The 22018-nt window shown below is 41.5% G+C and overlaps 1 protein-coding gene and 1 pseudogene across 2 annotated transcripts in view; one reads left to right on the top strand and one right to left on the bottom strand.

The window, feature by feature from the left end:
* The window catches only part of Ppp4r3a (protein phosphatase 4 regulatory subunit 3A), a 42424-nt gene extending 30918 nt beyond the window's left edge, over nucleotides 1–11506 (bottom strand). Inside the window, exon 1 of one of the 2 annotated variants that reach the window (XM_047538582.1) lies at nucleotides 10488–11506. In XM_047538582.1, the coding sequence (XP_047394538.1) occupies nucleotides 10488–10629 (142 nt within the window). In that variant the 5' untranslated portion in view covers nucleotides 10630–11506. The remainder of the gene's footprint in view (nucleotides 1–10487) is intronic. The other variant, XM_047538583.1, reaches the window with a different exon arrangement.
* On the top strand, nucleotides 703–1757 carry LOC124976002 (cytosolic 5'-nucleotidase 3A-like; annotated as a pseudogene).
* Nucleotides 11507–22018: the final 10512 nt, after the last annotated feature.

Below are 22018 nucleotides of genomic sequence, written 5' to 3' on the forward strand. Positions count from 1 at the left end.
TAGAGGGGATAAAATGCTCTAAAATTAGATTACAGTGATGCACACAAACTAATGGATATACAAAAACAACAAAAAAGAACCATAAACTTTGAATGTTTAAATTATTAAGTACATAAAAACTTTTAAAAACAGAGGAGGGCTGGGGATATAGCTCAACTGGTAGAGTGCTTGCCTCACAAGCACAAGGCCCTGAGTTCGATCCCCAGTACCGCAAAAAAAAAAAAAAAAAAAAAAAACAGAGGAAGCAGGATTCTAGAATGCTGGTTATGTTCTGTTATTTCACGTGTGTTGGTTATTCTGGGCACGTTCATCACGTTGAACACATAATTTGCAAACCTTTTTGACGTACTTTTAGAAGTTTCAAGGTTTAAGATAAGAGGTCAATAACACATGGCACAGAGGAGTGGAGTTATCATCTCAAGCTGTGCTTTCAAGAAATGCACGCATGGGGCAGGGCACCATGGGCTTCTCTGCACTTGCAAGGTTTACAACCACCATGGATGACCTCTTGTATTCCAGTCAGAAGATGCCAGGATCCTGTCCAGGGATGCAATAACCTTGGTAAGGACAGATGGGAATTGGAGCATTAGCATGTGTGACCTAGTGGCAGGGGTGGTGCCAAAATTCACCCCAAAGAGGCCCAAGACCACTGAGATAAAGATTGCAAAACTTAAGAAATGACTCTAGAGTCTTATCACATGTATGAAAATGATGTCAGCATTCCCAAAAAGTTCATTTTACACCAAGAACCCTACAAAAGTGGAAGAAATTTTCTGAAGTCTTATCAAATGAGGAACTACCAAACTTCAGATAAAAGATACTTTGTTACGACTAAGTAGATTTTCCTACAAAGGGAAAGATGTCCAATATGTCACAGTATTGTTGACAATTCTCAGTTGAAACAATTACAACTAAAGAAAAAACAATGCTACTGAAGTTTCTGTTCTTACTGTAGAAGATAGGTACCCTGTCATGGGAGAATGGCATACTAAATCCTTTGGTTCGGCTTCTGAGCAACTTTTACCAAAAGGTAAACAAATGGTGGCAGAGCTGGGTGCTGTAGAACATGCTAATAGCAATCTCTCAGCTACTTGGGAGGCCAAGGCAGGAGGATCTCAAGTTTGAGACCAGCCTAAGCAACTTAGTGAGACCCTGTCTCAGAATAAAAAGAAAAAGAAAGGAAGAAAAGAAGTTGAGGCAGAACCTGAAGTTACAGTCAAGGAAGGATGAGAATTTATTTGACAAGTTCCAACACGGCATCCCTGTGTTTGTATTTTCAGCTGGTACCAGTGATGTACCAGAGGAAGTTATAGTCAAGCAGGTATTTACCATCCAAATGTCAAAGTGATAGCCAACTTCATAGACTTTGATGAAAGTGGGGTACTCGAAGGATTAATAGAAATAATCTAAGCATTTAATAAACATGGTGGTACCTTGAAGAATACAGAATATTGTAGTCAAGGGCTGGGGAGATAGCTCAGTTGGTAGAGTGCTTGCCTTGTATGCACAAGGCCCTGAGTTCAATCCCCAGCACGTGGGGGGGGGGGATATTAGATGATAGCAAGATAATTGTGCTGGTAGACTTCCAAGGAGATTTAAGAATGATAGATGGAAGAGCTAATGTTGAACACCTGAACACTAGATACCTACATAAGAACACATGTAGAGCTTATAGAAAAGCACATGGACTTTTATGATATTTAGTAAAAGATCAATCATTAGAGGTGGCTAATTATCCTTTACAGAAGATTCTATAAAAATGCTTTCTTCAAGAGGACCTCTCCCATGGGTACAACTGATGCAATAATTGCTCATCTATTCATTTTGCTGAAAAGACTCTTATTTGGAATATATCCTTTATAATTTATATTTTCGGACATGGTAAATCCATCAACAGGAAGGAAGCTTCTTTTTCTCCACTTCTCAACATACTTATATATGAATGACAGATTTAAAAAACTTAAATTCAAACTAGAAAAATAATTCCTCATTTTTCCAACACGATCTTTGTAGTTTAAAAAGTTGTCATGCAGCTTTTAAAGAGTCTTTTTATACTGTGGGAAAGTTTGTAGACAAAAGACGGTTAAGACGATTTATTAAATAGTAAAACAAATTGATTTTAACAACTGCTACATTTACAATTTGGGTAAATTACATTGATAGTGTATCACTAAAACTGTTATATTTGGTTATTTTTTCTGGGTACAAATCAATATTTACCAGAAAAGACTGGCACTTTGTATTTAAAGAACACCCAAAGACCTGTCACTGCTCATTCCAAAATGTTGTAATTTGAAGCACTAGTAATAAATCTGAAAGGAAAAAAGAGAAAAGAAACACATACCTGACTTCACAGCTACTAAAAGCAAAACCCCAGCAATGGGATGACACTGTCAGCTACCTAATCCCCATTGGAATTATTTTAAGTACCAGGTCCTTTTTTCATTTTCTTCAAAAAACTTTCTCAGTAGTGACACAGGGTTCATATAATTAGAAAGGAAAACATTACAAGTTCCCTTCCAAAGTCCTGGTTAACACAAGAGTATACAAGAAACTTCTGGCAGTGTTAATTTTTTTCTGGATAATTCAGGATGTTAGAGGAAAATACCTCTCATGAAACCCATTTCGGCCATCTTATATAGCTTTGGGCTAAGACATTTCAGGAAGTCCAGTTTTGGTCTCCAATACCATACCTGCTCTAAGAGATAAGGAGGGGGAAGCAAGGAAAACAGTCTTTCAATTTGGGAGCTAAGTCAGCTATTAAGACACATTACTGGTTTTATTCAGAGTTCATCTAGTAGGTATTCCTCTGCCATCTACTAGTCCCTATAGGGTCAAGTTACGAACACCTCTCTAATGAATTGAAAAAGTTTTACTATGTATTAACAATCCTTCCTCCCTTAAGTTTATTTTTTTCTATCAATTATTATATCTACAATACTAGCAACAGTAATTCTACCCTAGTAGTATGGCTATGGACGGGAATACAGAGTTCAACTTTAGGTCAGAGGTATTTGCCACACCAACAGGGGGAAAATCAGCAGTATGACCCTTAGTAGAAAACAGAAGGTTCTCACCAAGAGTAGCAAATGCATGCTTCTGATAAGGGGTATGCCCGATGTAACTTAATAACTGAAGCACACAATCAAGACCTGCTGCATTCCCCACCCAACTAATTCATGAAACACATCTATTATCTCCAAGGAAGTTCATGCCCCTATCTCCCAAGAGACATCCCCCCCCCCACACACACAAACAACCTCCACTCCTTCTACACATCTGAGAGTCACAAAGACCAGAGAAAGATTCCTCTACAGAAATTCCAATACTGCCAGGCACGGTGGTGCAAATCTACGATCTTGATGACTCAGGAGGCTGGGACAAGAGAATTACAAGTCTGAGGCCAGCCTTGACAACCTTAGTGGGACCCTGTCTCAAAATTTAGGGGGTAGGAGGAAGGCACTGGTGGGGCTGGGAATGTAGCCAGTGGTACTACATCGTTGGATTCAATCTCTAGCACTACGAAAACCAACACACAAACTCAAATATCAAGACCGGAGAAAGATCAGGAAGGAAAGAGAGATAAAGCAAACTCAGAGAGAATGATCAGGCCAGGTGTCCTTAATTCACATTCACTATTTCCATGACTGAAAATCAGCACAATCTTTACACATTTTATTTACCTACCAAACACACTTCCAACAAGTCTTCTAAACAATTACCCTACGCCTTCAAATAGGCACCAAAGAAGATAAATAGATTTCATTAGCACCGGCTGTAACGGCAAAAAAACCCAAATTCTCTATACCATCAGTTCTCAAAGCCTGATCTGGAGACACCAGGTGGGGTGTGGAAAGTCATAATGGCACTAAAAGGTTATTTGCCTTTTTCACTCAATTCTCTCACAAAGCCTACAGAATATATGAAATGCAGAAGCAGATGAGAACATTGTTTTTTTTTTTTTAAATTCATCCACATGTCAAGGAGATTTGCAAAAAAAAATTGTTTCAGAAAATTATTTTTCTTTAAAAATGCTATTTTTCAAAATGTAATATTAAAAAAAAAACTATGTTTAAGTAAATTAATGTTTCCAGTGAAGTCTCAGGTTTAATTTCTAAATGGCTGGTATCAATAGATACAACCTAAATTAAAGAGCATCTGGGGATCCTGAATTTAAAAGTATAAATGCACCATAAGGGGAAAAATCTGAGAAATACTATCAACAGGGTACTACATGAGTTAAATACGTGTGGAATACTATGCTACCTCCCCCCACCTTTTTTGGGGAACACTGGGGATTTAACCCAGAGCTTGCACGTGATAGGCAAGTGTTCCACCACTGAACTACATCCCAGTCAGGCTGTCAAAAAATTGCCCACACTAATCTTGAACTTGTGATCCTTCTGCCTCAGTCAACTATGTAGCTAGGAGAAAAGGTGTGCACCACTGCACCCATCATATGCTTCTTTTAAATGAGACAAATCTTGACTTAAACAAATGCCCAAAATATACTGATAATGGAGGTCTATATACTCAGAATGTTACTAAGACAACTGCAGGTAGGAGGTGTATTATACTGTTAGGAAGAAAAAGTGATACTAAAATAAATTGTACAACTATGAGTATCAATAATTAGGTCTAAAAATGTCCCCTCCCTGCTTCATAACATCTTGGTTCTATAAAATGAAATTTGAGGGCCTTTCCTGTAACCTGTTGCCAACCCCCAGTAAAACAAAACACTTCTGTGGATTGGTAGCTTGTAGTGCACAGTAAGGTATAATTTACAAAGTCTCAGAGAATTCAAAAGCAGTGGCTACAGCAACTATTTTACAATGGAAAGACTTTACATTAAAAAAAAAAAAATCTAGCTGGGCATGGTGGTGCATACCTATAATCCCAGCTACTCATGAGATTGGAGACAGGAGGAGACAAGTTCCAGGGCAGCCTCAGCAACTTAGTGAGGACCTAAGCTACTTAGATCCTGGGAAAAGGGAAGGAAGGAGAGAGGATGGGAAGGGAGAAAAGACGGACAGACTGGGGACATAGCTCAGTGGTAAATCCCTGGATTCAATCTCATAAACAGAATAAATAAATAATCTGAATTTTGGGTTGGGTGTAGAAAAACAGACCACTAAAGTAAACTAGTCAAAGAATCAATATGGCAAGATTTATGGTTAGTAATAATGATACCCACCTCAGAGTGTTATAATGAGTATGAACTGAAAATTTATACTGAAGCAACTATCCCACTATCTAGTAATAACCAGTCCTCAATATTTGGGAGTTTCAGCGCATATACTATCACTAAACTGTTGTATAGCAGAAAAATGAGCGCTAATAATGGTGATCCTGAAACACATTACAAGTGAAAGATAATCAACATAGGTTCATTATACTGTTTAGAAAAAGAATTTATTTAGTAAACATTTCATAAAAATTATTGACATTTAAAAATTTCCAGTATGCAGTTTTATTTAGCCGGAAAACTCATTTGTACAGATCTGATATCCTTTCACTAGAAAAATGAGTTGGCATAGAGAATGCCTATAATTTTTATGGTTCTCAATCAACTAGTGAATCAGATTCAGGTAGTCTGGGAGTATCTGGGGTTGAAAAACTTTGGTCCTGGCATTAGTTTTAATTTGGGTAAATACTGAAGGATTTCAACGAGTAACTCCAACTGTCACTCCTAAAATAAGCAGTTCAACCTGTCAGCTTCTCCAGAATATTGACCTCATCGATAGACAAAGCAAAGGGCAAGGATTAGGTACTATGCTTCAATAGTGGGAAGAAAGTACTAGCCATCAAAAATGAGTTATTGGGGTGGTGGATACCTCAGTAGTAGAGAGCTTGCCTAATATTTGCAGGACTCTGAGTTCCATTTCCAGCAATGCAAAAAGAAACAAAAAACAAACAAAAAACAGAACCTAAAACTATCATCTGGGTTGGAGACTAATGTATGCTTTAAACCTATTTTGGTTCTGCTCTATGTTGCAAGCTCCCTTTTTTATTTTTTGGCTGGTAATTAACATAATGGCATTTAAAAACTGAAGAGGCTGGGCGTGGTGGTACATGCCTTTAACTCAGGGACTTAGGAGGCTGAGGCAGGAGGACCCCAATTTGAGGCCAGTCTCAACAACTTAGTGAGGCCCTGATTCAAAATAAGGCAAAAAGAGCTGGGGATGTAGTTCAGTAGCAGAGCCTCTGGATTAAGCTGCCACAACACAAACCCCACCAGTCACAAGCAACAGAAAAGTAATGTTTTGGTTATCTGAGGACAATCAATAAAGCTGATGTACACAAGGAAAAAATGTTTAAGTAATCATTTCAAAGTGAAATACCTTCCCCAGTAGTGACACCCAGCTCTTCTTAGTAACTAAGCATACATTTGGAATGCTTACTATATGCAAGATACTATACTGCCCTTACTCAGAAGAAGAGCAATAAAACATGCTGATGCTACCTGTTCATTTCTCTCACCATAGCAGCAAAAAATAAAAAGACTTTTCCATCAAAGGTGTTGTGACCTCCTGTTCTTAGGGGTAGAGGCAGACCCACCTACAATCAAGATAGAGTTCTGTAACTTTCTATCAGGAGACAGCAGCACAGGCTTCTAGTTTTATCATTAGCAAGCATTTCTACTTTGAATATTTCCCCCATGTCTCACTTTCTTCTTGTCTGGAACAGTGAGAATTTAATCTGTTTAACCACTGAGGCAAGTCAGATTGTTGCCCATTGTTAGAGTGCCTGCTTAGCATGTGCTAGGCTGTGGATTCAACCCGAGCACCACTCATACACAAAGATATCCTTCAGGTGGGCATGGTGGTGCAGGTCTGAAATTCCAGCAACTCAGGAGGCTGAGGCAGGAGGATCATAAGTTGAAGGTCAGCCTCCGCAACTCTGCAATTTAGCAAGACCCTGGGTACAATCCCCAGTACCAACCCCCCCCCCCCCAAAAAAAAACCCTGCTAGGAATAAAACATTATTTATATGGTGGTTTAATCCCCAGATTAAACTCAGGGGCACTTTACCAATGAGCCACATCCCCAACCTGTTGTTTATTTTTACTTTTTATTTTGAGACAGGGTCATGTTAAATTGCCCAGTCTGGCCTCAAACTTTTGAATCTCTTCCCCTCAGCCTCCCAAGTCACTATGATTACAGGCATGTGCCACCACTCCCAGCTTAAACATTTACTGTGTTTAAAGATACAGACCAAAAACCTACAGAATTGTGGGAAATAGTCAATCCCTTTGATCTGTATTTTGTAAAAAAATTCAGAAAAAAAAAAAAAAAAAAAAAAAAAAAACCTCTTAAAATTAGTAGGGGCTGGGGTTGTAGCTCAGAGGTTGAGTACTTGCCTAGCACGTGTGAGGCACTGGGTTCGATCCTCAGCACCACATAAATATAAATAAACAAAATAAAGGCATTGTGTCCACTTACAAATAAAAAAATTTTTTTAAATACAATTAGTAGATCTAGTCCAAGCATGGAAAAACTCAATAATTTTAAGTTTCTATTGGATAAATGACTCATTTATGGAAAATCAGAAATACTCCCATTTTGTTTATCACAATAAAAAAATTATCACATATCCTCTAGTGGAGGACAGGGGAAGCACATGATAATGGGTGACCCAAACTAGCAGTTAACACAGTTAACTTTCAGATGTAGCTCAAAAATATTAAACTATGGGCTGGGGATATAGCTCAGTTGGTAGAATGTTTGCCTCGCAAGCACAAGGTCCTGGGTTCAATCCCCAGTACTGCAAAATAAATTAAAAAAAAAATAACTTTGAATGTTTGGACTAAAAGTTATTTTCATTTTCTTGAAATAAACCTTGATATCAAGAAAAAAACATCAAATGCTTTAAATTTACTGCAGTTAATGAAACTGACTTCCACCATAGGCTAGATTTCTCACTCAAATTTAGACCATCACTCCTAAACTGAATGGTGACCTTGCACCAATTCAGTTAAGTAAATTACTTACCACCTCCGAGCCTCAGCTTTCCTATCTGCAAAATATGACTAATTATAGTACCTACATAAGAATTGTTTTAAGAATTGCTTATGAATTATGTAATTAAGTCAATACAAGTAAATTGCTTAAAGAATACCAGGCACATAGTGGGCACTGGATAAAATTTCACTATTATTATACCTGCTTGAAATTTTCATGTTAGGAAAACAAAAGTTAATCATCAAGCTAAAGATTACTTCACAAGTATCCTGGAACTTTTCTAAATCCACAACTTAAATATACAAGGGTAGCTGGGTGCAGTGGCGCATGTCTGCAATCCCAGTGACTCAGGAGGATCATGTGTTGGAGGCCAGGCTTAGCAACTTGTGAAACCCTGACTTGGAAGGGGAAAAAACAAAACAACAACAAAAAAAAGGGTGGGGAGAGTGTGTCTTGGCACGTTGGCCCAAGGCTGGAATCCCAGAAACTTGGGAGGCTGAGGCAGGAGAGCTGCAACTTGAGGCCATCTTCAGCAACTAAGCCAGACCCTGTTTCAAAATAAAAAATAAAAAAGGACTAGGGATGTAAATCAGTGGTAGAGTGCCCCTGGGTTCAATTCCCAGTAAATGGGAGAAAAAAAAAATTGCAAGGGCAGATCAGTAGTTTAGTTCAGCTTTCTTTTCCTATGAGATAAAAATTAAAGATACTTTGTGTTAGCCATTCAACCTGCTTTATTGCAGAACCCCCAAACTTCCAAATGGAAGGAATTACAAGTTATTTTCTAAGTATTAAAAACAAATGGGGAGGAAAAAAAAAAAAAAAAACCCTACCAGTCCTTTATAATGCCATATTAGTAGAGTATGGTTCCCTATAATAAGTACTATGACATTATTCTAATGCTCATAAATGCCTTTAAAGGCCTCTTTTCAAGAACCAAATAAGACACATGATGTGAAGCTATATACATAAACTCTAACATGAAATTTCAAAAAATTGGTCTAAAATATACATACTTTCATCTCAAAGGTAGCTAACTGGGTGCTGGAAGTGTGGTGCATTAGCAGAGCCCCTACCCCACTCCAGGCACCACTCCAAAAAAGCTAACCAAACCTAAAAGCCCACACTTCAACTATGTAAAAAGTTTTCCACCTGTACACAGACGTAGAGGCAGAGAAACTCCTGACATTCAAGTTGTATTCTAAGGAGGCAAAAAATAAGTCAGTTCTCTGAAAAGTATATCCATTACATTAAAAACTTTAAATGCCCCTAAAAGGAAATAAATTTTCCCAGGTTTTAAGTTATTTTAAATAACTCTATAAAAGATAAACTGTGAGTCATATAACCCAAATTACCTTTCTCAAATTTGATCAAATACCAATGATCCTAGGATCTTCTATAACAGAAGAGTCTAGTTTTTTATGAAATTAAAAGTTCTGGGTAAATCCAACGAAGAAAATTCTTCAAATAATTTGTAACTAATTCAGATACAGAACTACAATCATAATAAACTGATATAATTAGCTACAATAAAATCATAGACTAATGTAACAAGACAGGTGGAGATGGACAATAACTACTTTCACATTTGGAAGAAAAAAATCTGAAGTTAGTTTTACCCAATTGTGAACATTTCCTTTAACATGAAATTCACAGAATGCCACTGAGGTTAGTGACCATCTCTTAACTCTAAAAGGGAGTTAAGTCTTTTAAAATGTGAAACCCTGTTATTTTCGAACTACTTGGTCTTTGGACCTTGAGGGTTGTTTCAAAGTACCTGCAACAAGGAACTAGTGCAGATTCAAAAGGTTTTAAAAGTATCTACCAACTTCTCCCCACCTGTTAACCAAATCAAATCATGAACACACATTCGAGCAACCAAAAAAGCTCGCAATAAAATGATTCCAAGATTGCAGGAACCTTACACACATTAAGAAAGAAAAAAATCCTGCATTCCAACGAAAAAGACAAACAACGCTGGTGAACACAAACCTATCCTCACAAAGCAAAACACCATTTTGTCGGCTAAGCGTGGAGTTACCAGACACACGAATCAGTGTGGCCACTCAGCAACAGGATCAGAAAGATGCAGTCGAAATGTTACAAAAGAAAACGAAGGAGACACGCACCCAGGGAAATGTTCCTCAAAGCGTGCGGCAGCTAAGAACTTTCTTTGCTCAAACCAAAGTTGCCCGCCTGCTTTACAGATGGGTGAACTAAGGCTGGTCGGACTCATCAGCGCCTTTCTCAAGGTCACTCTAGTGCAAAAGAAGAGTACGCTCGGCCTCCGATCCCAGGTCCCCGACCTCTCCACGCTCACGGGCGGCACAACTCAAAGTACTTGGCTCTCCTCGAACCCTAAAAGCCACCAGGCACTGGGAGAGAGCAGACACCTGCGCGCGCTCCGCGGAGCCCCCGGTACACCGCCCCTCGGTTCTCGCCGGGCGAGCGCCACTGCACCCAAGCACCAGGGAGGTGGCCCCGCGCCGTGGGGGTGGCGAGGATCCCGCCGCGAGAGGCTGCACTCACCGTCGCTCTCGGCCCTGACAAGCAGGGACATGCCCTTCAGCCGCTCCACGTAGCCGGACGACACATGCCCGGTGCCCCGGTCGTCCCACTGCCGGTCCTCGTTGAGCGTGTAAACCTTCACCCGCCGCCGGGTGTCGGTCATCGTGCCGACCGGAGGCCGGGGCGGGAGCCCGGCCACAGTCGCCCAGGAACGGGGTCCGGGAGAGGCGGGCGCCCGCAAGCGGAGGACTCCCGGGCCTCACTGCTGCCGGTGACCGCCGCGGGGCCGCGCCGCCGCCCGCATGGCCAGTTCCCGGGCCCGAGCTCTGGACCGCCGACTTCTCTCGCCTCCGGCTCCGCGGCGCTATTGTCCAGGCCCGGCCGCACGGCAGCCCCGAGAGGGGCACGCGGGGCTGCGGAGCCTCCCGCCCCGCCGCGGTAGAAACGCGGGGCTCCGGTCACTGCCCGGCTCCCGCCTCCGCCATGATCTCGGCCAAGCCGCTTCCCGCGCCGCCACCGCCTCCTCAGGCCGCCGCCGCCGCCATTTTTTCCTTCCTTGTACCTGGCCTTGCCTCCGCGCCCAGTAGCCCCGCTCCGCTCCCCCTGCTTCAAATGTCCGAAGCCGACGGGCGCCTGCTCTTACTGCAACTGCTAACACCGCCCGAGAGACTCCGAACGCCCCCGGCCGCCGCAGCGCCCCTGGCTGCTGAAAGTCGCTTTCCCTTCTCCACTGCCACCGCCTCTTCCGTCTTCCTCACCGAGCCAAAGCCGCCGCCATCTTGGCTCGCCCCTCAAAAGCGGCGCGCGGGGCCACCCAGGCAGCAGCTGCAGGGGCCGCCAGTCGGCCCCACCATTTAAAGAGACAGGAGCGAGGCCAGCAGCCTCGCTGCGGCGGAGGCTTCGCACGGAGGCGGAAGGTGGGCGCGGAGTTGCCGAGGTGGCGGGAGCGCCGGGAGCGGAGGAGGCGGGACGCTGGTCGCGCCGGTGACGGCCCGGGACTCCCTCGCGTTTCCCTGCACGCACCGTCGTGTGTGCGCAGGGCGGCGTGTGCGTCCGTCGCGCCCTGTGTTCGTCATCAGCTCCGCTCCGGGGTTCGGAAGGGGCGTGGAATCTGCCTCGGGCCTCGGCGCGCCGGCCGGCGTACGGGCTTGGAGGCCGCTCGCCGCCTCTGCCCCTGCCTGGCGGGCGCGGGTAGCTTGGCCCTGGGGCTTTCTGTGCGCGCTTCGGACAATGTTCTCCGGCGCCGTGGGCGGGATTCGGCACTCGGGACCTGCCCGGAGCGCGGGGTCCCGAGCAGCCAGCGGTCTCCTTTAGGATGGACGCGATGAGCTTCCGGGATAGGTCAGACTTGTGCAGCGAGGTTCGCGCAGGCCTGGGGAGATGCTGTGCAGCGCGCACTGGCGTGGCGAGCCTAGAAACTTGTGAGGGCATTCTTTTTCTGGACCTGGGGCTGAGCCGCGAGGGCCAGTTCTAAAAGCTCAGTGCAGTGCAGCTGCTGCCTGCATTCCTCTATCCGTTATTAGAACTGATGTTTCCTAGCCCTCCTTGTTGCAAAAAGACCTCGAAGGGCTCAATTGGTACCGTAATAATCAGGGTAAGTAATTCTCAGCGTTGGGGCCTTCATCCCCAACTGCAGAGACAAGTCTGAAACTCAACACTTGTCAACAAAACTGGAAAATTATGAAAACAAAAGTAGTTCATTTTTTTCCTGAAAAGCAAACGCAGTCCTTTAGCTGGGTGTGGCGAAGTCCGGGGAAAGTCGCCCCCGAAGGTGGTACCCTGGTACGCTGATTATTTAAGTTAAAGGGCAGATGCTGGAAGAGGCTACACTCTGATAGTCCCTCTTCTGCCTGAATACTGTTCCCACAAACGCCATTTGCTTCACCCCCACCCCACTCCAAGATCGCAGGAAAGAAGAGGGGGATGAAACCACACCTCCGTAGGCGTTGTCACAACGACTCATTCAAATTCTAAAAGAAACCATTGACAAACTAATTTGTCTCCTGGGCCCATTCTTCTCACCTAAAATCATTTATTATTCTAAATTGCCTACACTCTCCATTTCCCTGACTTCATATCAAGAGGGTATTCAAACCCCAACCATCTACTCTTCTTCCAAGTTTCGTATTCTGTATGAAATACAAAACATTGTTTTGGACTAAGCGCATGGATTAATACTCAACAAATGGAACTAAAAATCAAAGTTCCAAGTCACCAAGAGATAAGAGACCAGGATAAGCCAGAGACAATAGCCAAACTTCCCGTACAGGATAGTTTCCATCCACATGATAATGAAGCTCCTTCTGCTTTAAACTCTTAAACACAAAAAGAAGTGACCTGAAGTAACCCAATGTTAACCAATAGTTAATTTTCTCTTGTTCTGGCTCGCTGTCCCTGCTTTATAAGGAAAGTTGGAAATGAGCAATTCAATATTTGGTCTTTGTTTCTGCTTTCTTTAGCCTTTGTTTGTAAAACCAATCTCTTCTTAGTTCTTGGAACATTTATTCTGGTTTTTAATTTTGTTTTTGTTTTTTGTTTTAGTTGTAAGTGAACACAATACCTTTATTTTATTTTTATGAGGTGCTGAGGATCGAACCCAGGGCCTCACACATGCTAGGAGAGCACTACCACTGAGCCACAACCCCAGCCCATTTATTCTGTTTTATAGAATTAAGTGTTGCTTGATTTTAGAATGGAAAATCAATTAAGATATTTCAATTGTAATTTTGTCCTTTCGCAATGTTAATAAACTTGCGATGGCTTTTCTCCTGTTTGTCTATTGTCCATTGATTTTAGTGGAGGACTCAGTTTCTGAACCTTCAGAGGGACAGTTTGAACTGATGTCCAAAATAAACATGAAATAATTTGTCGTACAATCATTTAGGGTAAAATTAAATGTAACAGTGGTCCACTTTATGCTTTGAATATAGCCCTTGCTCTGCCACTGCAAATTAGTTTTAAAATGGTGTGTTTCTTTTTCTTCCTCTCTGCTCCTCCCTAATCTCTCCCCCTCCCTAATCCCAGGGGAAACAGGATTACCTTTCTTCCCCATTTTAGGTAGATTTATCCGTCCTTGAACACACACACCTAACCCTAACCATAGGAACAAAGTAATCCAGACTTTGGGGATGGCACCAGAAGATCTCAGAAATAACTGTCTCCCAAAATCACAAGTGAATTACAACTCCAACAGAATGTAGCTTTTGAATCACCTCTTTTGGCAGAATCACAGCCTCTGGGACAAAAGAAGTCCCTTATGTTTATCCTTTTCTAGCAAAGCAATAAGCCTTCTTTTTCCTTTCAAAACTGTTCTCATTGTTGGATTGGCATCAGGGACAAGGACCAAGTATTTGGCAACATAAACAGTATGGGTTACTTATTAAATAGGACAAGGTTAAAAATTGTATGTTATGTTATAAAGAATGCTTAGGATTAGATTTAAATGAGCTTTTTTTCCCCCCTAAGAATTGAACTCAGGGCCTCTGCATGTTAGGCAAGTGTTTTACCACTACACCCCCAGCTTTAAAAATAAAATTTTTTTTGAGACAGGTTCCTGCTAAGTCCTTGAACTTGCAGTCCACCTGCCTCAGCCTCTTGAGTAGCTGGGATAATAGATGGGCACCTCCATGCCCAACTTAAATGAATTTTAATTTAATATTTTGGTGCTGGGGATTGAACGCAGTGGGGTTTTTACCACTGACCTACATCCGCAGCCTTTTTAATTTTTTATTTTTGAGACATGGCCTCACTAAATTGCTTAGGGCCTCCCTAAATTACTGAGGCTGGCCTCAAATTGTGATCCTCCTACTTCAGCTTCCCAGTCACTGTGATTACAGGTGTGTGCCACCACACCGGTTATAAATACATTTTTAAGCACAATCTTAAATAGGCTTGCATCAGTCAGAGTTCCACCAAGAAATGACTAGCAGGATACATCTACACACACACACACACACACCTCAAGGAATTTACGTGATAGTGGGGTCTGGGGAGGGTCCCCAGAGGGGTACACACTCTTGGGGAAGAGCTGACGTTGAGAGTCCACAGTCCACGGACAGAAACTACTTCTTCCTTAGGGGAAGAGTTAAGTTTCTCAGGTCTAACTGATTGGATGAGACCTTATCCAGATTATCAAGGATGATTTCCTTAAGATCAACTGATTGCAGTGCTACAAATACCCCCACAGTTAGATTAATGTTTAATTGAATAACTGGGTACTACAGCCTCACTGTAACAATTACAATAATAACTACTTTAACTTATTCTCAATCATATGCCATGCATTAATGGTGACAGAATGAAGGAAATTCCCAATGGAATTCAATGACGAGAGTTGCAAATTAATGGAAGTCGAGATGCATTGGCAGAGTGAGATAGGACAGAAGAAATAGAGGAGACAAAGAAGGACAAGGAGGTACAATTTTAACTCAGAAGGTCTGCGTACTTTCCTAGGCCTGTCACCCCCTAAGCCAGTCTCTCAGGTTCATCACTCCTCATCCCGGAAAATCTGTAAATCTTACCCATAAATTCATTCCCATAAATTAGTCCACCAATATATAGATGAAGCAAAGAGAGAGATGATATTTGAGAAACCTATAATTTCCAGCATTATCTACTGATCAGGCAATGAGGACCATGTCAGCCTAAGGATCTCAAGAATGACCAGACCACTGTAAACTGTTTTGAGATCACCAGATGGATGTCCTTCCTATATGCCTTCTCTTACCCACCCCTCACCAAGTTTCCTTTAAAGGAACGGCTGCAAATTCCTGAAGCGCGCTCTCCCTTGAGATGGCCCACATTCTCTCTTGAATGTGTACGTGCTTCCCTAAATACACCTGTCTATATCTCTGGCATCATGCAAGCTAAAGACCTTGCTGGTCCTGAGTCGAGATCCCTTTCTGAGAACTTCTCAGGACCCTCCTCCAGAGAACTCTCTTCTCCTGGGCCAATAGTGATCAAGGGTGTGAGTGTTGGATAGTGACTCCAGTCCTGCTTCTTGGTAGCTGTGTGACATTTGCAAGTTTCTTCAACTCTCTGTGCCTTAGTTTCCTCTTCTGGAAGATAGAAATAATAACTTGTAGGGCATGTTAGGGATTGAGGTAGTGATTCCTTCCATGCAGTAGTGTTTTTCCACTGCGCCTTTGTACTTTGACCTACATGTTAACACCAACTTATAAAATATGTACCGACGCCTGTTCATTGGGTGGTATTTGTACCTGCCCTATAACACCTGCCTTGTCCTCGCTGCTTTCATCATTATATGGTAGGGACTGTGTTAAACCAAAACCCTGGGAAGAATAGGGACAGGGCACTAAGTTGTGAGCTCTCTCGCTCCAGAATGTGCCTTCTGCACCAATGACCGGGGTACTCGACAGTGAAGGTGAGGGCGGCTCTGTGTATGTGAGAAGAGCCAGGTTCTCCTTTCAGCCACTCGGCTGGTGTCCAGGATGAGACCTTTGACTTCTTTGGGCCTCAGTTTTCTAATTTTTTTTTGTTGTTGTTGATGGGTTTTATTTTTGTTTATATGCGGTGCTGAGAATCGAACCCAGTGCCTCACACACGCTGGGCAAGTGCTCCACCACTGAGCCACGGCCCCAGTCCCAGTTTTCTAATCTTAACAAGATGATTTTTAAAGACATTTCCAGCTTTCAAATTCCATTGTGTGCAACGATGAGGGTTAGAACAATAAAAGCCCCTCAATTTTCTCCACAAGGCAGATGCCACCACAAGAACATTTCATGGCGCTCTCGAACATCTTATTACAAAGCAGCAGGAAACATATAAAGAGGGGAAGATAACGGAAAAAGTATTCAGCAGAAAGAGCATGCCAGCAATCATGTTTTTGTTCAATTTTCATGTTATGCAAATATTTAATGTTATGTAGTATTTGTGATAGAATTATTAAAGAAAAATCAATTATGCTATTTGTTAAAGATGGTGTTAAACCAAAACTCTTTAGAACAAGAGTTCTCTAAAATAAAAGGGTTTGTTGAATCATTAGACAGGCTAGTCAGAAAAAGAAAGGACCAGGTCCTGGTATAGGTTTCCATGGCAGCCAGCAGCCAGACTAGACAGCAGTTGAAAATAGGTCTGGTAGACCTAGAGCTAAGATTCGTGTGTTTTGTTTTGTTTTGTGGTTCTGGGGATTGAACCCAGGGCCCTGGGTATGCTCGGCAATCACTCTTCCATGGAACTACACTCTCGGCTCCTAAGAGTATTTTATAATGGAAGTTTGGGGCAGGAAAGCGTAGAGGGTTGACATTGAACCTACATTGGCTATAGATAAGAGAGACAGGATCATGCAAAGTGGAGAGTTCAGGATAGGAGGACTATCTCTAAGAAGTACATGCTGCTTCTGGATTAGTTGGGAAAGTTCAGAAAGTTTAGGTCAAGGTTTCAAAATAACATCCAGAAATATGAAATAGTCTTTTGTTGATTTGGCTCAAAGCTGTTAGCTGATTAGTGAGTGGGTCAACTCCACTCCAACCCTGGTCCTGTAATTAAATTTGGGCCATCACGGAATTTTTTTTTTTTTTTCTCATCAGTGGTAAGGCAGATTTTATCCAAAGAGAGCCATGGTGATAGGTGTAGGGACCACTGCAATGGAGACTTCAACCGGGAGGAGAAACTGGACTCAACTGTGACTCCACTAAGGACAAGTTGGGACTTAGAACCAAGGAGTGGGGTGGGGGTCAGGAAATGGACAATTATTGAGAAAACATCAAGGAAAGGGTTCTGTCTAAACTGATTTGGAAGGATTCTTGCTGAAGGCAGGCCAGAGTGCTAAGATACTAAGGTGGTCAGATATCCAGGGTTGGAGACTTGATAAACTAACTTAGCAGGATCCTTGCTTAGAATCTTAAAATGGACTCAGTAAAGGCAAGGAGAAAAGCCCATTTGGACAGAGTCAAGTAGGTGGCTCAGAGGAGCAAGATAAAGTTTTGGTCAAAGGAGAGGCTTGGCTAATGTTACAGCTTCTCTTATCCCCCTCTCTCTCACTCTCTCCCTTTTTAATTTTGTTAGCATTTTTTATTTGTTTGGTCCTTTGTTTAATTTATTTATTTATATGCAGTGCTAAGAATCGAACCCAGTGCCTCACACATGCTAGGCAAGCACTCTTCCACTGAGCCACAACCCCAGTCCTCTCATCCCTCTCTTAACACTGTCATGAGCAAATCAGAAAATGAAGACAATTTTAGATAAAAGCTGGAACAGCAACAAACGGACCCGGCTCAGAATTTATGGCCACCCACAATTCATTTCTTGAAACAGTAAGTCTAGCTCACAAAAATGCTGACAAGCAACTCTTTCTGTGTTAACAACAAGCAAAACACATGACAAATATATTCAGAAAGAACAAATTGAACTAAGAAGACGCTGCATAAGGCTAGCATTTGGGTAGCACACTTGGACATTATTTAAGAAACTTCCAAGGAGAGAACAGCCTAACTGGAAAGACTATGGTCTATTCATTGTGCAGGTTTTCATTTTAAAATTCTTAGGAGAAAGAGGAAGATAGTTTGCCTTTCTCTTGAAAATCTTTCATATGTGTGTTTATAATTCATTTTCTTTCTTTTTTTAAAAAATATTTATTAGTGCTGACAATATAGCCCATCTCATAGGGTAAGGTGCTTGCCTTACATGCAGAAGGACCGGGATCCAATCCCCAGCACTGTGGGATGGGGAAAAAAAAAAATATTTGTTAGTTGTTGATGGACCTTTATTTTCATTTATTTATATGTGGTGCCGAGATTTGAACCCAGTGCCTCACACATGCTAGGCAAGTGCTCTACCACCGAGGCACAACCCCAGCCCCAATCTTCATTTTCATCATAAATGTGACAAACACAAGCCCTCCTCAAAGAACAGCTGTTGCAGGAGTGATAAGCTTGGGTGTTGGGGACCCGGTTGGTTCTTCGTTGACATAGATATATAACAAAAGGAGAAAAAGTCTGTGACGTTTAATTTCTTGTTCACTAAGCAACAGCTTTCTTCACGTTCAACTGTCATGATTAATATGATCATCTTAACTTAGAAATAGCCATTTATGGTGACTAATAATATGAGCACAATTGAAAATCATCATTTTACTATGATATGCATTAAGAGAAGCAGATGGCTAGCTTAAATATTTGGTTAATATTTACTTAAGTGCCTCCTCTTCAATCCAGGGAATGCTCTGCACTCAGAATTATGTATTTTTGAAGCATGCATCCTTGGATATAGCAGTGTACAGCCTATGCTAGAAACTCCTCCACAGATTCCACCAGGCCCTGAATCATCTCCCTTCCTGATTTTGGATTTTGTACACCGAGGCATTGACTGCTCCTTGTTTCACAAACACCAGTTTTATGTCTCCAAGTCTTGTGGCTTTGTCTAGAATGTTCTATCCATCTTGTTTTCTGTAAGCTCCTGCACAGGCATCACCTACGCTGTTGGGCTTTCCCTGGCAGTTCTCATCCTAGACAATGTTCATCCTTCCCTCATGCCTGTGTCCTTGTGCCCTTTCCGTCCTTGTTGTTGTTGTTGTTGTTGTTTTTGAACCCAGCCCTTTTTATTGAAAAAAAAAAAAAAAAAAAAAGTTGCCCAGGCCCCCCGGCTCTGGGGTTATTGGCATGCACCCTCACGTCTGCACACTTCAATACCTAAACCACCACCCGTGCACTGGGGGTGTTTCCACGTCTGCTTCTGCTGCTTGCTTGCCATGCTCCTCCAAGGCAGGACGTTCTTATATTCTCTTGCACCTCCATGTCAAGTATGTTGCCTGGAGTTTGGTTAGTGTTAATCTGAACTGAATGCTGAACTGTTTTTGTCGAAGTGGTGACTTAGAAATTGACCTCAGATCAGCTCCAGCAAGAAAAGATTTTAAAAGTCATATGCCACCAGAGGTTGTGATAAAAACAGTGAGTGGAGGGATCAGAGAAGAGTTTTGTGGAAGAGGCAGCATTGGAGTGACACCCGAAGGGTGTGATGTCGAAGAATGGGTGGGGGAGCATTTGAGGTTGCAGGAGAAAAAAAACACCAAGGAGATATGAAGATGTATGGAAACTTAGGAAACCGTGAGCGGATCAGCATGGCTGGGGAGTGCGAACTGAGAAAAAGCAGGAAGTATGCAGAAAACGGAGTTTGGAGCCAGATTGTAAAAACCTGAAATTCTATTCTGAAATATGTGGGTATTTTTCTGAAGGTGAATAGAGAGACATATAAGCTTTCTGGGCAGAAAAATGGGCACAATAGAAATCTATACTTTAAGAAAAGATATCCATTTACAATAATTCAAAAAGAATCAAATACTTAGAAATAAACTTAACCAAGGAACAGAAAGACTTGCATTCTGAAAACTATAAAATGCTGTTGAAAGAAAATAAGGTAAACATAAACGTAAAGACACATCTATTCTGGAATTGGAAGATTTAATATTGTTAAGGTGGCAATGCTGTTTGAATAACCCTTATCTGAAATGCTTGGGAACAGAAGTGTTTTCTGGATTTTTCTGGAATGTTTGCATATACATAATGAGATATCTTAGGTATGGAACCCAAGTCTAAATGCAAAATTCGCTTATGTTTTATGTACACTTATACACATAAATTAAAGGTAATTTTATAGAGTACTTTTAGTGCACCTACATTTTGACTGTGACCCATCATAGGGGGTCAGATGTGGAATATTCCTCCTGTAGCATCATGTTGGTGGTCAAAATGTTTTGGATTTTGGAGCATTTTGAACTTCAGATTTTCTGATTAGGAACTTTCCACCTGTACTACCCAAATGAATCTACAGAGTCAATGCAATTCCTATAGGAATCCCAATCCTGTTTTTATTTTTAATCAGAAATTTAAAAACTCTTCTTAAACTTATATGGGAACTCCAGGGATTTCAAACAGTCATGACAAGCGTCAAAAAAAGCAAAGCTAGAGAAGTCCCACATCCTTATTTCAAAACTTATTACAAAGCTACAGTAATCAAAACAGGGTGGTGCTGGCAGGAACAGAGACATCTGGACCAATAGAGTGAAACAAAGATCCTAGAAATAAACCTCACACTTAGGATCAAGTAAGTTTTAACAATCATGTCCGACCATTCAGTAGAAGATAGGGCAGTCTTTGTAACAAATAGTGCTAGGGAAACTGAATGTCCACATGCAAAAAATAATGAAATTAGACCTTTAACAAAACTTCACTCAAAATTGATCAAAATACCTAAATGCAAGAGCTAAAGCTCTATAACTCTATAAAACAGGGAAATGCTTCATGACATTGAACTTGGCAAGAATTTCTTGGATACAACACAAAAAGTGTAGACAATGATGAAAAAGATATATTAGACTTCATTAAAATTAAAAACTTTTGTTCATCAAGGCATGCTATTAATAGAGTGAAAAGGCAACCCAGAGGATGGAAGGAAATCTTTGCAAATCACACGTCTGGGAAGAGAATATATCAGCTAAAAAAAATTTAGCTCAATAACAAAAAAACCAAGCAAACCAATATAAAAATAGACAAAGAACTCAAATAGATATCTCTAAAGAAGATGTACCAATGGTCAACAGTGACATGAAAAAATGCTCAACATTACTAATCTTTTGTGAAACTCAGATCAAATCCCAGCGAGATACCACTGTGTTTGCCAGGGTCTGGAAAATTCTGAATCCCTGTACAGTGCCAGGAGAAACATCAAAATCATTCAGCCAGCATGGACAACAGAGTGACAGTTCTTGAAATATATAAAGCGTAGGACTGTGGTATGATCCAGTAAAGCTTCTCCTAGGTATATTCCCAAATGAATTGAAACCAAGGACTTAAACAGCTATTTGTACCTCCATGTTCATAGGAGCACTATTCACAATAGCCAAAAGGGGAAAACAACCAAAGGTTCGTGGACAGAGGAATGGATAAACAAACGATTGTACACACTGGAATATTTACACACGCGCGCACACACACACACACACACACACACACACACACAGCTGAATATTATTCAGCCTTAAGAAGGAATGAAATTCTGAAACAAGCTACATTATGCTAAATATAAAAACCAGACACCAAAGGACCTGTATTGTACGACTGCACTTCCTTGAGGTATCTAGCAGAGTCACATTCACAGAAGCAAAAACCAGTACAGTGGTCACCTGGAGGCCGGAGCAGGGAGGGTTGAGGAGTTACCGTTTTAACAAGTACAGAATTTTAGTTTGCGATGATGAAAAAGTTCTGGAGGTGAAGGGTGGTGACATCGTCACAATGTAAACGTATTTAATGCCACTTAAAATGATTAAAATGTATGTGGGGTGAGCACCTGGAAAGATCTAAGCTACAGCATGAGAACAACAACTAATGATCATGTATTGTGTTCAGGATTTTCCCTAAATGAGTACATTATGCTGCTCTTGTAGCGAGGGGGAAATGGGTAGCTATGTGAGATAAAGGACATGTTCCTTTTTTCACTATGGTAAATATATATATATATATATATATATATATATATATATAAATGTATCTTATAACATCATATTGAACACCTTGAGCATACACCACAAATTTATTTTA

Source organism: Sciurus carolinensis, chromosome 2, assembly GCF_902686445.1.
Source record: "Sciurus carolinensis chromosome 2, mSciCar1.2, whole genome shotgun sequence".
In the NCBI taxonomy this organism is placed as follows: Eukaryota; Metazoa; Chordata; class Mammalia; order Rodentia; family Sciuridae; genus Sciurus; species Sciurus carolinensis.